The 14,235-nt window shown below is 35.0% G+C and overlaps 1 protein-coding gene across 5 annotated transcripts; it reads left to right on the top strand.

The window, feature by feature from the left end:
• The first annotated feature begins 3,088 nt into the window (after positions 1 to 3,088).
• On the top strand, positions 3,089 to 14,148 carry LOC138163492 (olfactory receptor 4C15-like). Of its 5 annotated transcripts, none has more exons than XM_069090952.1 (2): positions 3,089 to 3,104; positions 5,145 to 6,068. In XM_069090952.1, exons 1-2 carry the CDS (start codon positions 3,089 to 3,091, stop codon positions 6,056 to 6,058), a joined length of 930 nt encoding a protein of 309 aa, XP_068947053.1. In that variant the 3' UTR covers positions 6,059 to 6,068. The 5 variants fall into 5 exon arrangements, with proteins under 5 accessions (XP_068947053.1, XP_068947052.1, XP_068947055.1 ...); XM_069090951.1 differs by lacking the exon at positions 3,089 to 3,104 and adding an exon at positions 14,115 to 14,148 and having other exon boundaries at positions 5,126 to 6,021; XM_069090954.1 differs by lacking the exon at positions 3,089 to 3,104 and adding an exon at positions 7,627 to 7,654 and having other exon boundaries at positions 5,126 to 6,021.
• The last annotated feature ends 87 nt before the right edge of the window (positions 14,149 to 14,235 follow it).

Consider the following 14,235-nt stretch of genomic DNA (forward strand, 5'->3'; position numbering starts at 1 on the left):
CACACACACACACACACACACACACACACACACACACACACACACACACACACACACACACACTAGCTGTGTGACCTTGGGCAAGTTACTTAACCCCAACTACACTCCAAAAAAAAAAAAAGAATTTGCCTCCCTTTTGTCCCTAGGCCCTGGGAAACCTCCACTTTTTATTCTCCCTGAATCTTCCCACTTAATCTGGTTTTTTCATGCCCAAATCTGTTACCATTAACCTAGCATAGCCCTCCATTCTCTGTTAGCTTCTGCATTGCCTCCTGATGCTTCCCACCCTTGATCCCATCAAAATTCCATTCACTTGATTACTGAAAGCTGACCTCTAGTCACCCAAGTCTTGTCAAGATCCGCCTTAGACTTCTCAGTAACCTCCTTTAATGCCTCCTCTAGTCACCCCATACTACTTAACCACCCCTAGATCCATCCCACAGTCTTTCTGTATATAGGATACATCTTGCCTCCTTGAAGGTACTCAGATTCAACCTAGCTGAGATTCAATCTAGACTGCTTGGTATTACAAGCCTCACAAATGCTTAGGCTCTTTAAGACTCTATCCAATTTTGTGAATCTTTAATAAACTTTGTTTTTCGTTGACTGAAAGAAGGCTTTGGTTGAGTTCATTCAGGCAGGACCTGGTGTGTCAGTATTTTGAGGCCCTGAGTAATCCTAAACCTCAATATTTTAAACCCCAACAGTTCTATGATCTTATGGAATAAGTTCATATGCATAGGCATATGTGAATGCATGTCTTATATGTATATAGATACACATATTGGCAGTTTTATTAGCAATTGTACATAGGGATACATTTCAGTTGAGAAAAATATGCCGAGAAATAGAAATACTTATTTTTATTTCAGAATGGTAGAATTAAAAGAATGGGACTTGAGAGATTTATACACACAGACACATATATACATGCATGTATATGTATATGTGTAAGCATATCTGCCTGTGTACGGGTGTGTGTATGTTTCTGTGTGTGTTTGCTGGGAATCTATGAAGATTCTGTGATCTAGATGGAAGAAATCTAAATTAGAATAGGAAAATCCGGAAAGGAGATATCCATCTAGCCTTAGAACTCAAAATACATTATAACATGTTCACAAACACAAAGATAAAGATAAAATGAATGGCATTTTGGTCCAGTTGAAATTATATTTAAAAGATCAATTAAAAAGGGACTTGAATATTTCTCAAAGACTGCTTTAAATTTAAAAATACTCTCTTGACAAATCATCTTGGTAGGAGATTGTTTTCCCACCAAAATCCTAGGAGATCTTGAGAAGTGATACCATAGGTCCACAAGCTCCACTGGAATGCAGTCCAAACACTAAACAAGGAAATCTGATTGTTCCCCCAAGAGACCAAGCAGAGGCCTCACTAGAGGACAGACCAGGACATTTCATATTCAAAAGGGCCATCACTTTTCTCTCTGATATAGATATAGGAATTGAGCAAAGACCCACAAAACATGCTGAGTTCCAAAACAGGCCTTTCCTAGATGACCCCAGCAGGTATCTATCATTATGACCTATAAGGAATGAAATTTACATATCAGTCTTCCAGGGTCTTTGCGGTGTGAAAGCATTCCTCGCCCTTGAGAGCTGAACACATTTATCTTTCTCTTAGTTTGTTATGTTACAGCCAAACAGAACAGAGGCCTTAATCAATGTGCTCTCATAAAAGACTTGGAATTTCTATTGTTTTTCAATTACATAGGATTTCAAGTTCATATTTTAAATGCTTAGAGATAACCTCAGGGTTTCTCCCAGCAAGGTACAGGCTTTATCAAGTCTCACCAAAATCAAAGTGTTAGTGCACTGACTGACAGATCTCCAATGCATCACTTGACAAAAGACCAAGCTAACAAAAAGTTTATGTCCAGAAGGCTGATCACCAGGTTTATTTTACTTTGTCTGCAACAACTCACAGACTGTCTTCAAAGGTTTGCAGTCTGCACTAGGGAAAGAAGTGTATGTTTCAATCAAGTCACAGATCCTTGAAGTAAGTATTAGAATTTGATTCCCCTTGCAGCTTAAACCAGTTCAAATACTTATTTGTTATTCATGTTCTAAGAATGGATTAAGGATGGGATACAGAGGTTCTGATGTGATTGATTTAATAGCAAGTCAACATAGTATTCTTTTTTTTTTTTACTTTAACCTTTTACTTACAAGTGATTTTATTATCATATCACTTGTGGAAGGAATGGTTTAATGGTAAATAGATTATTTCTTTGTTATTCTTTAACTGCACAGAGGAAATGTTATACATTGGAATTTGGGTCAAATGGTCTTCTGATTTTTTTTTTCTTTTGCTATGTTTTCTAGAGACAAGTAACTTAAAGCTCTCTGAATTTCAGGGTTCTCATCAGCAAAATAAGGCTTATAGTAATTCTTTAATAGGCATATTGTGATTCATGAATTAGATAATGAGTGATTTTTTTTTCAAATTTAAAGCATTACTAAAAGGTCAGTTATAATTTTATGCCATGCTTTATGAAATGTAAGAGAGCAAATAGTCATCATAACATCATGTTCCCTGATATTATTTTATCCACACAAGGAAAGCAAGACAAAGTCAATAATTTCACAAGTGGATAACTGCATCAAAATAAGGTGAGAAATGACAGATTAGAGAGTTAAAGACACAAAGATAAAGACAGAGAAACAGAAGAAAAAGTCAGACACAGAGAAAGAAGCAAAGAATGCTGAGGTGATGGTGGTGAAGGCAAGGATTAAGCACCAGCTTTTGAGGCATAAGGTATGGATTACTGTCCTTTCTTAAGACTATGAGAATACTGTATTTGCTTGAGAAACTCTATGGTTTAAAGATTTCCTGATGAAACATGAATTTTATGTTTCTGGATTAAATAATAACAGGAATGTCAGGGAAGATAGGTGGATAGGGAAGACCCCACATTCTAGTAGTTAGCAGCTATTATTATAATAATTTATTACTTTAAGAAACCAAAAATTCAGAAGCCCTGGGTGCTAATCTTTGTTCCAACACTAAGAACTTTTGAGAAATCATGGAAGTTACAGCATCTGACTGAGTCCATTTCATGTGTTAAATGAGATCTGTGAGTGGTGTGGACCCTTCAGTCAACTATGTGCCGATTCTATGGATTATGTAAATGACTTAGGCATTAGAATTATGAATAAACACAATTCTGGACTTTTCCAGGAGTAGTTGTCAATTTTAGCTCCCCTTCTGATAAAGGCCATTATTTTCTAATTTTTTGGAGTGTGTTTAATTTTACCTGGGCATACTCACAGTCTTAATTTTGAATGATGACAAACTAGGAGATAGTCAAAGGTGTAATATAAAGTGATCTGAACTTGTTATCAACAGAGACCTGTGTTGAAATGTCTCATTTGATAAAATGCTCTCTGTTGATAGGCAGGTCAGTTAAACACTCTTTTTTCAGTTTCCTCAAGTATAAAATGAGATAATACCCTTACTGCCGTATTATTCAGTTATGAGGACCAAATGATATATAAATCTTTGTTATATGAAATAGTAATTACAACAATAATATATTTATGGTTACTATAAGAGATTTTGTGTTGAACAATGTTTGCAAAATATTACAAGTTATCAAATTGGAGATTCAGAAAAGTTACTACATTAGAGTCCAGAATTATTATTATTAACATTTCATAGATGAAAAAATAAAGCTGAGAACTACCTGGAAGTTTGCCAAATGGGTATGTGCTAAAGTTCTATAGAAGGGAAGGAAAAATAAACAACAACACAGAAAGCACAGTTACTATTATAAAATGTTCCTTAATCTATTTGGTGATTTTTTTTTAAATTCGGTAATATGTACTATGATCAAAAGGATTTAATTCATGACCTACATGTAATATTCAGGTGGAGTTTTAAATAGTAGTAGCTAGCATTTACATAGTGCTTAAAAATTTGATTAGGCAAAAACATTTAGGTAGATGAGTGAAAACTTTCCTACTCGTGAAGTAAACACGTTTAGAGACTTATTAGGGAGAAGTTGAGTAAGAATTATTATTTTTAGAAGGCACACAACAACTAATTGGATCCTTCAGAATAATCTATCCAGTAACTCATGGGGAAATGAGTTCATTAACTTCTCAGAGAAATCATAGTAGATGGCAAAATTCACATTTCTGCTTTGGAGGTCACAACAATAAAGCAATGGCTGTTTATTTCTCCTACAAGCATTTCCTCTCACAAACAACCTCCAAACCCACTTCCTCTGAATTCTCAATCTTCACTGTAAAATAAATCCTAAATCACTCAGAATGAAGATTTAACATATAAGGATGTTCTGCAGTAAATAATCTCATGTAAGATACTAGTAACATGTCAAAGTTGGATCATTGTATATTTGTTCCTATGGAAAATGAGATCAGATTAGGTAGGGCAAGACTTGAAGCAAATATTGAAGTAGACCAATTTTATTTAATTATTCTTTTGTTCAAATCCCTTCCACTTTTCCTTTCCAATTCTTTCTTCCCTTTTTAAAATGTTCCTCAAGCTCTGTTAACCTTGTTGGACATTATTGTCACATAGCTATCAGGCTGCTCAGATCTCTCATAGGTTTCATATTACTACCCTCCATAGCAATGTCCCAAGCTCTAAATCACCTTTTTGAGAAATAAAATTGTAAAAAAAAATCCCTCTAATTTATATTTGTTTGGCAAATTCTACATACTTCAACTGCCCAATAAACCTCTGCTTAATGCAAGCCCTGGGTTCCAAGCCACCTTTCACTACTACCTTCTCAATATTCTATCTAATATTCATGAGTTTTTATCCCTATATGTTTATATAAAGTATGGATACAACAGAGAAAAATCTCATAGTAATACATTCCCCCCCCTTTTATGAATGATAGCGTAGGTTTGCATGTGTTAGACAGAAATGTTAAAGAAAATGTTTTTAGTGTCTTTTGAAAATGCATTTTTCAAATTTTCAGGTCTGAATTCTTTTTTAAAAGTCTCTCTCTGTCTCTCTGGTGTGTGTGTGTGTGTGTGTGTGTGTGTGTGTGTGTGTCTGTGTCTGTGCCTGTGTCTGTGCCTGTGTTTATCCAGGTACTCTGTGATCACCAAGACACTCAAGCCACCTAATTATGGACAATCAAAGCCAAGTAACTGAATTCATCCTCTTGGGACTTACAGAGAATCCAGATATTCAGAAAATAATATTTGTAATATTTCTGTTTTTCTACCTCACAGCTCTAGGGGTGAATTTATTTATTGCTGTGACCATCATTTGTACTCCCTCTCTTCAGGGCTCACCTATGTACTTCTTCCTAGCCTTTCTCTCCTTCTTGGATGCCTGCTTCTCATCTGCCATTGCTCCAAAAGTTATAGTCGATTCCCTCTGTGAAAGGAAGATGATCTCATTCAGAGGGTGTATGGCACAGCTTTTTGCAGAGCATTTCTTTGCAGGGGCTGAGGTGATCGTTCTCGCAGCCATGGCCTATGACCGCTATGTAGCCATCTGCAAGCCTTTGCACTATGTTACCATCATGAGTCGACACCTGTGTTGGCTCCTGGTGGGGGTGGCATGGCTAGGAGGCTTTCTTCATTCCACCATCCAAATGGTCTTCATTATCCCATTACCGTTCTGTGGCCCCAATGTGATAGATCACTTTTTTTGTGATTTGTATCCTTTACTGAAACTGGCCTGCACTGACACTCATGCTCTTGGTCTAATGGTTGTGGCCAACAGTGGGTTGATATGTATTATAAATTTCTTTATTTTGCTCGTTTCTTATGGAGTCATTCTGCACTCTCTGAGGACATACAGCACAGAGGCACGACGCAAAGCCCTCTCTACTTGTGGCTCCCATATAACAGTTGTGGTTATGTTTTTTGTCCCATGCATATTTGTATATGTACGGCCTCCTTCTACTCTTTCTTCTGACAAAACTATAGCAATATTTTATACCATCATGACCCCCACTTTAAATCCTTTGATCTACACTTTTCGAAACACAGAAGTGAAGAGTGCTATGAGGAGGTTTTGGAATGGAACAACAATTTCTGTTGAAAAATAGAGAGTTTGAAGGAAGCAATATTGTTGTTTGTTTGTTTTTTTTTGTAGGATAGGGAGTCAGAGGAGATTTTTACACAATAATCTAAAAGATAATGTTCTATAAAAACACATATTAATGCAAGAGAGATTCATTAACCTTCTGATTTAGGTGTAATGTATCTTAGAAAACAGAACACATGGTGGCTATGTGGTGCAGTAAATATAGCATCTGCCCTGGAGTCAGGAGTACCTGAATTCAAAGCTGGCCTCAGACACAACACACACACACACACACACACACACACACACACACACACACACACACAACTAGTCATGTGAGCTTGGGCCAGTCACTTAACCCTGACTCCCCTGCCTTCCTCTCCAAAAAGTTAAAAAAAAAAAAAGAAAGGAAATAGAACACAGATCTCCGTGACACCAGGGAAAGGCAGTTGAGGAAGTTCAAGTCCAGCTCTCCTGTTCATCACATCCTCTTCTCATCTACCCCCTGTGGCACTAACACTCAAACAGTTCATGAGAAGGCAACTAGTCCTCCTTCTAAACAGAAAGATTTTACAAGTAATTCACCAGGTACCAAATAAATGAGACCCGCAAGTATCTGCAGAACTGAGCAAGGGAAGAACTAAAAAGAAATAAAAGTGCCACAGAAGAGGATACAATCCAAAGGATGACTACTCAAGGAAATCAGCAACGGAAAGAATTGGAGAAAACATTAAACTTAGCAAAAGCATAACTTAATAATTCCCCAAAGGGTTTTAAAAATCTGTGTTGGGGTACTACAAGGTAAATGGAGTTTTAAACTCATTGCAAGGAGTAGGAAGCTAAGGTGTTTGTAACAACCCTTTCCTAGTGATGATCCCCCTACAAAGAACATGCTATGTTTGTGCAGAATAGCCCAACTTGGGCTCTGACTTGTTGTTAAGGAAGAACAAATTAAATAGCATCTTGGCTTAAATACATGATGGTTTCAATGCTGTCAGTGACCTTTAATAAGTCCTGATAAACAACAAAGATTTTCTGGGAAAGCGAGTGAGTAAAGGTAACCACATTATCAAATAGAATAAAAAAAAAAAGGATCTAAGATTAGACCCGCAGTGAAAAATAAATACCAAGGACTTGTTTTATTATTTTGGATATGCTGTCAGTTTTCGTGAGAAATAACATTAACCAAAACATAACACATTGATAAAAAAATAATAAAAAAGTGTTTTCTTGCATGTCAAAAAATAGAACACAGAAGGTTGAACTATTTTTAAAAAGAGCTAAGAACACAGAAAAATCAATGTCAGGGCTGCAGAGGAAATGACTAATACAAAACACAGAATTTCAGAGTGGTTATTAACAATTGACGTCTTCTAAAGAATAATTGAATTTCCAGCAACTAACAGGGAAACCAAGAGTATTTGCTATAAGTAAACACAATATAACAGTTATTCTAAGTGTTATGGGCATGTTGGAAATTGAGGGATAACTGTACAAGTATGAGATAGAGTAGATTGACTCCAAGGTTGCTTCTAATTCTGATGTTCTCTGATTTTGTGACAACCAAGAGAAATGGATTTTAAACAGGAGGAAACTGAGGCCCAGAATATTGATGTAACTTGAAAAGGTCACATGGTCACATTAGAAGTGATCTCAATGTAGACCCAATACTTCACACTCCTGGTGTAGGTTTCATTTAAATCTTTAAAAGTCAATTGGACTGTATGGGAGTATTTTTTGCATGGTAATAGAAGAAAAAACTCCTTCCTATCCTAAGTCTCCTTCTATGTCCACTATTCATGTTAAGAGGGTAGAAAATCAGAATATGTTAGACATAAAATTCTTGAAGTAAGACCATTTAAATCATAACATCAGTAAGGAGTCTCAGGATACCATGAACTGATGTTATGGGTGTAGATTGAGTCTAATAAAAGGAATCATTAGCAGGTTGTCTTCTTGTAGCTTCCAAGAGGATGAGGATTGAATCTAAGAATCCATCTCATTCTTGATAACATATTTTTATAAAGGAGAACAAGTAGAAAATAACAAATCAAGTTTGACCCTTTGAGTCTCAAAAAGTGAATGCCTTAAAAGGCAAGACATATATGCCCTCCATCATCTGTCTTCATCTTTATAAGCCTTCATCATTTGGACACCAATCATTTCCTCTCTTCATTCTTTAACCACGGAACAAAGCTGAATAGAAAAATAAATTCAAAAGTAATTTATTGGATTAGGTGATATTTAACTGATTTTATATTTTCATGTCTCCAGGCTCATTGGATAAAATCTAAAGTCCTAAAATGACTTAAATACATGATGGTTTAGATGCTGTCAGTGACCTTTGATGAGTCCTGATTAACAGCAAAGATTTTCTGGGACAGGGAGTGAGTAAAGTTAACCACATTATCAAACAGGAAAAAAAAAGTGATCTAAGATTAAACCAGTCAGCTAAATGCTGATTACAAGGAGGAAATACTCAGACACACACACACACACACACACACACACACACACACAAGTATCATAAAATACATGACTTGTGGACATACAAAAAAGAAATCATGATAAATTTCACACCATCATACAATAATCTAAAAAATATATACATATATGTATATAAATATATGTACAATTATGTATACATATTATATATGTACTAATCACTCTACGTTATAGTATATATAGCTATATCTATATATTCATATACACACACAGATACACATACATAGTAGCTGAGAAAATGTCCTTCCAATATTACTTGAAAAAATAAATATAGCCCCAATATCTAAACCAGTGAAGAAAAAACACAAAAGAAAATAACTCTAGAGGAATATCATTAATGAATCTCAATTCATTACCTTTTAAATTTTAAGCATGATTAAAATATACTAAATTTAAAAATATCATATCAGATAATTTATATTTATCAAAGAAAATATTCACCAAGTTGTGGTTTATAGCAGGTATGAGAGGATGCTTCAAATCTTAGGAAAATAAAAAATGAAATTAATAATATTAATTACCAAAACATCCCAAATCACACATTCTTCTCATTTAATTTAAAAAAAGCCTTTGAAAAGTATCACATTCCTTTATGCTAAAATCCCTATAGAATATAAACATAGAATGTGTGTGTGTATAAATCCATCAATTTAAAACCAAAAGCAAATATCAAGTGTAATGAGCATACACTAGAATTTTTGCACTAAATACCAGAGTAAAGCCAGGATATTGAATATTATATTTATTATGCTTTTTTCCCCTGGAAATGCTAGGATCAATAAAAAGATAGGAGAATGCAATTAAAAATATAAATATTGTCAAGTAAGATATAAAACTGCTCCTGTGTTCTAATGATATGATGATATACTTCAAAAATGTCGGAGAATCAGGAATATACTATTTGAAGCACTCATTTCAACAAAATTTCAGACTATAAAATAAAGCTTCAAAAATCAACTGCTTTTCTGCATGAGAATAACCATATCCATGAGGCAAATGATAGACAAGGAAAACCTATTCCACAAAACTATGGGATGTGTAAAGCATTTCGAGTTTACTCTACTGAAGCACATATGGTCACATACACACACACACACGTGTGTGTGCATGTGTCTGTGTATATATATATACATATATATTCCATTACAAAATGTTCTAAAAAAATTACATAGAACAACTTAAATAGTTGGAAGAATATTTAGGGTTTGTGACTAGGCCAGGCCAATAAAATATATATGATAATACTACCAAAATTAATTCATACTTTTAAAGCTATACCAATTTAATTGCTAAGGAGATGTTTTGTAGATTTTGATAAAATGGTAACACAGTTAGTTTGGAAAAACAAATTATCTAGAATATTAATGGAAACAAGACAAAGGTTAAAGATGAAGGGGAAATGAAGGGAAAAGGAATTAAATTGTATTATAAAGCATGTTATCAAAATAATATTACATAATTAAAAATAACTTAAGAAGAATAGACAATAGAGAATCAGAAGTAACAGAAATAAATAACAGTATTACAGAAAGAAAAAAAAAACCCTAAGAAAGAACTTCCTAATTAATTAAGATATCTAGAGAATTTGGAAAAATGATCTTTCAAAAATTGAGCTTGGTCTAACATCATACACCAAATTCCACAAAATAGTCTAAATGGATATAAGATATATATTTATATAAATATAAATGATATTAAAGATCATGCTAGCAAAAATAAAAGCTCAAGCACCTCACAAAACTATGTGTAACGAATATATTCTTTTAGTCATGGAAATATATTATATTGTAGAACATCAGATATTTATCCTTTATTTTGTAGTATTAAAAATTCATGATAATAATCAGAATACACACACACACACACACTCACACACACACATATTGCCTTCTGGAGGGCAACTGGGGTTAAGTAACTTGCCCAAGGCAAAAATATATATTTTTGAAATGACAGTCAAAAGAAAAGAATAATTACATATAGTACGATTACAGAATTGCTATTTAAGCAAAGCAACATGAAGAAGCTATTTTCCTGTGTTCACACTTAGTGAACATGAAATTTTCTGTGTACTACTGCAGCAGCAACAGAAATCATTTAATCAAGGACCTTACAATAAAAAAGGAGTATAAGAAATTATATTTTGGGTGGATACCATATCTGGTTTTAAACCTATTTTAAAATCTTTGCCCTTTCCCTATACATATATAGATTTATTTATAACATGTGTATATTTTATTGCCATTAAATCTCTGCTATTTTAACATACTAGATAGTTATCTGCATTTATTTTGGGGTCCAAAAATATATAAAATGTACTGAAACAGCTATTTCAGTTTTCAGGCAATCATTGTATTAGCATTAAAAGCTTCATCTGGGGGTTGAGGGTGAAGCTAAGATGTCTGAGTAAAACCACAAACTTGGCCTTGGCTCCCCCTCCAATCACTTCCAATACATGTAAAAAAAAATGACTCTAAACAATTTTAGAGTTACAGAACCAACAAAGTGACAGAAAGAAACAAATATCCCCCTAAAGGCAACCTGGCTGGCCAATAGAAAGGGTCTATCATACCAGACTGGGGACCAAGGGTACTCCTGTGTGAGACATACAGTTCTAGCCCCAGGGCAGCCCCAACCACCAGCAGTCTGGGAATAATTCATGAGAGTGAATCACCAGCAGCTGTGGTGGTTTCCATACTTCTCAACCCATAAACACCAAAGCGAAAGTAAAAGATCAGTGGGGAACACTATTGGTACTGGGTGACTGAAGAACTTGGTCCTGTCCCTGCCCCTGGGGGGAGAAGTGGCAGAGGCACAGAGACTGCACCTACTGCCACATAGCTGCCTGCTCCCAGAGCTCCTGGCCTGGAGATCAAGCTTTCATTCAGAGGGGAATCACTCTTGCTTTGACTTGCTTGGATCTGGATCATAGTCTTGGGTAGTGGTCCTGGTGTTTGTGGCCAGTGTGCCAGAACTTGATGGGGCTGCAGTGAGGGCACACTGCTAATGGCTCCAACAGCTGCAAAAAACCCCAGCTATTTGGGACAAAGTTCTCTCCTTTCTGGAAGCAGAGTTCTCTGTGGCAAAGAGCTCAAAGTCATGTAATTGACTGGCAAGATGAGCAAACAGAGGAAAAGAAATAAGACCATAGATTCCTTTTTGGAAGACAAAAAAGATAAAACCATGGACCTGGAGCAATGCAAAGAAGTCAGAGCTCCTACAAAAATAAAAAAAGCTCCAAAGAAAAATATGAATTTGTTACAAGCCATGTAGGAGCTCAAGAAGGATTTTGAAAAGCAAGTAAGAAAAGTGGAGGAAAAATTGGGAAAGGAAATGAGAATGTTGCAAGAAAATAAGGAAAAGCAAGTCAACAGCTTGCTAAAGGAGACCCAGAAAATACTGAAGAAAATACCGCTTTAAAAAATAGACTAACTCAAATGACAAAAGAGATCCAGAAAACCAATGAGGAAAATAATTTTCCAGATGGAAAAGGAATTTCAAAAACTCACTGAAGAGAACAATTCCTTCAAAATTATATTGGAGAAAATACAAGCAAAGGACTTTATGAGAAATCAAGATACTATAAAATAGAAGAAAACAACTAAAAAAAATGGAAATCAATGAGAAATATCTCATTGGAGAAAACACTGACCTGGAAAATAGATCCAGAGAGATAATTTAAAAATTATGGGACTACCTGAAAACCATGAGAAAAAAAAAGAGCCTAGGAACCATCTTTCAAGAAATTTTCAAGTAAAATTTCCCTGACATTCTAGAACCAGAGGGCAAAATACAAATTAAAAACATTCATCGATCACCTCTTGAAAAAGATTAGAAAAAGAAAACTCTTAGGAATATTATAGCCAAATTCCAGAGTTCCCAGGTGTAGCGGCAAGCACCCCAAGCATCCTCAGAGTTTGCTGCCAACACAGGTTCTTGGATCTTCTTTGATAAAGGAAAACGACTCAAAATGGGTTAATAAGTTTACTTTAATCAGTCAAACATATATCGTTTACCTCGTTCAGGGGGAAAAGGTCAGCACCCTGAACTTCAAAGTATACAGGTAGAATTATCAAGACAGAAACAGATCAAGTAGACAGCTTTCCTAACTGTCCAACCATTACATCCATACCAAATCAACATCTGGGTTTTTCAAAGCTGGGGGGCTCTGGGCAACGGCTTCCCAGAATCCATATCAAATCACAGAACACTTCTCAACAAGCTACACATCAGGGTTTATATAGCCTTCTCCTGGCTCAGAGAATGTAACAACCTTATTGATTCACTGGCCAATCAAGAAGTATCAACTGAAAAACAAGCCTCCCACCCCAGGCTCCAGGTACACTTTAGCCTAGGGGCAGGGAAGATCTTTAAAATTTACATTCCCATTACACCAGGTCAAGGAAAAAATACTGCAAGTAGTCATGAAGAAACAATTTGAGTATTGTGGAAACACAATCATGATAACACAAGACCTAGCAGCTTCTAACTTAAGGGCTCAAGGGGTTTGGAATGTGATATTCCAGAGGCCAAAGCAGCTAGGATTGAAACCAAGAATCACCTACCCAGCAAAACTGAATATAATGCTTCAGGGAAATATATAGTCATTCAATGAAATAGAGTATGTTCCAGCATCTTGATGAAAAAACCAGAGCTGAAGCAGGAGAAAATTGTAAAACTTTACACTCCTATTTTGGGGACAAAAAAGATCAAAGCATGGAACAGGAGGAAAACAGTGAAGTCGCAACTCCTGCATCAAAAGCTTCAAAGAAAAATATTGGCTGGTTAAAGGCCACAAAGAACCTTAAGAAGGATTTTGAAAACCAAATAAAAGAAGTAGAGGAAAAATTGGGAAGATAAATGAGAATGAAGCAATAAGAAAAGAAAAGAAAAAGAAACTGAAGGAATTAGAATAGGAAAAGAAAAAAAAACTAGAAGAAAAATAAAAAAAAAACTAAATTATCCCTCTTTTGCAGATGATACAATGATATACTTAGAGAATCAAGTAAAAAAAAAACTACTTAAATAATAAACAACTTTAGCAAAGTTGCAGGATACAAAATTAATACACAAAAATCTTTAGCATTTCCAAGTATTAGTTAAAAAGTTGAACAGTGAGAGATAGGAAAGAGAAATTCCATTTAAAGTTACTGAAGACATTAGAAAATATTTGGGACTCTACCTTCCAAAACAAACCCAGGAACTATATGAAAGGAATTACAAAACACTTTTCACACAAATAAAGTCAGATCTAAATAATTGGGTGAAGAAAAAAAAAAACATCAGTTCCTTGTGGGAATGAGGTGCTAGTATAATAAAAATGGCAATGGTATGTGAGTAATTTTTTTCAGTTCCATAACAATAAAACTACAAAAAATATATTTTATAGAGCTAGAAATAATAATAAGAAAATTAATCTGGAACAACAAAATGTACAAAATATCAAGGGAATTAATGAAAAGGAATGCTAGGGAAGGTGGTCTAGCCATAACAGATCTTAAATTGTATTGTAAGCCAACAAACATCAAAATCACTTGGTACTGGCTAAGAAGTAGAAGCATCAATCAGTGGAATAGGTTATGGACACAAGTCACAGTAGTCAATGACTAAAATAATCTACTGTTTGATAAACCCAAAGAGGCCAGCTTCTGGGATAAGAACTCATTATTTGACAAAACTTCTGGGAAAACTGGAAAA

The sequence above is a fragment of the Petaurus breviceps genome, unplaced genomic scaffold (assembly GCF_028583685.1).
Source record: "Petaurus breviceps papuanus isolate PSGF00001 unplaced genomic scaffold, PetGlider_PUasm1.0 188, whole genome shotgun sequence".
NCBI lineage: Eukaryota > Metazoa > Chordata > Mammalia > Diprotodontia > Petauridae > Petaurus > Petaurus breviceps.

What these genes read in the sequence shown, in the direction of transcription:
- LOC138163492 (XM_069090950.1), top strand. Translation starts at nt 5,126, where the DNA reads ATGGACAATCAAAGCCAAGTAACTGAATTCATCCTCTTGGGACTTACA.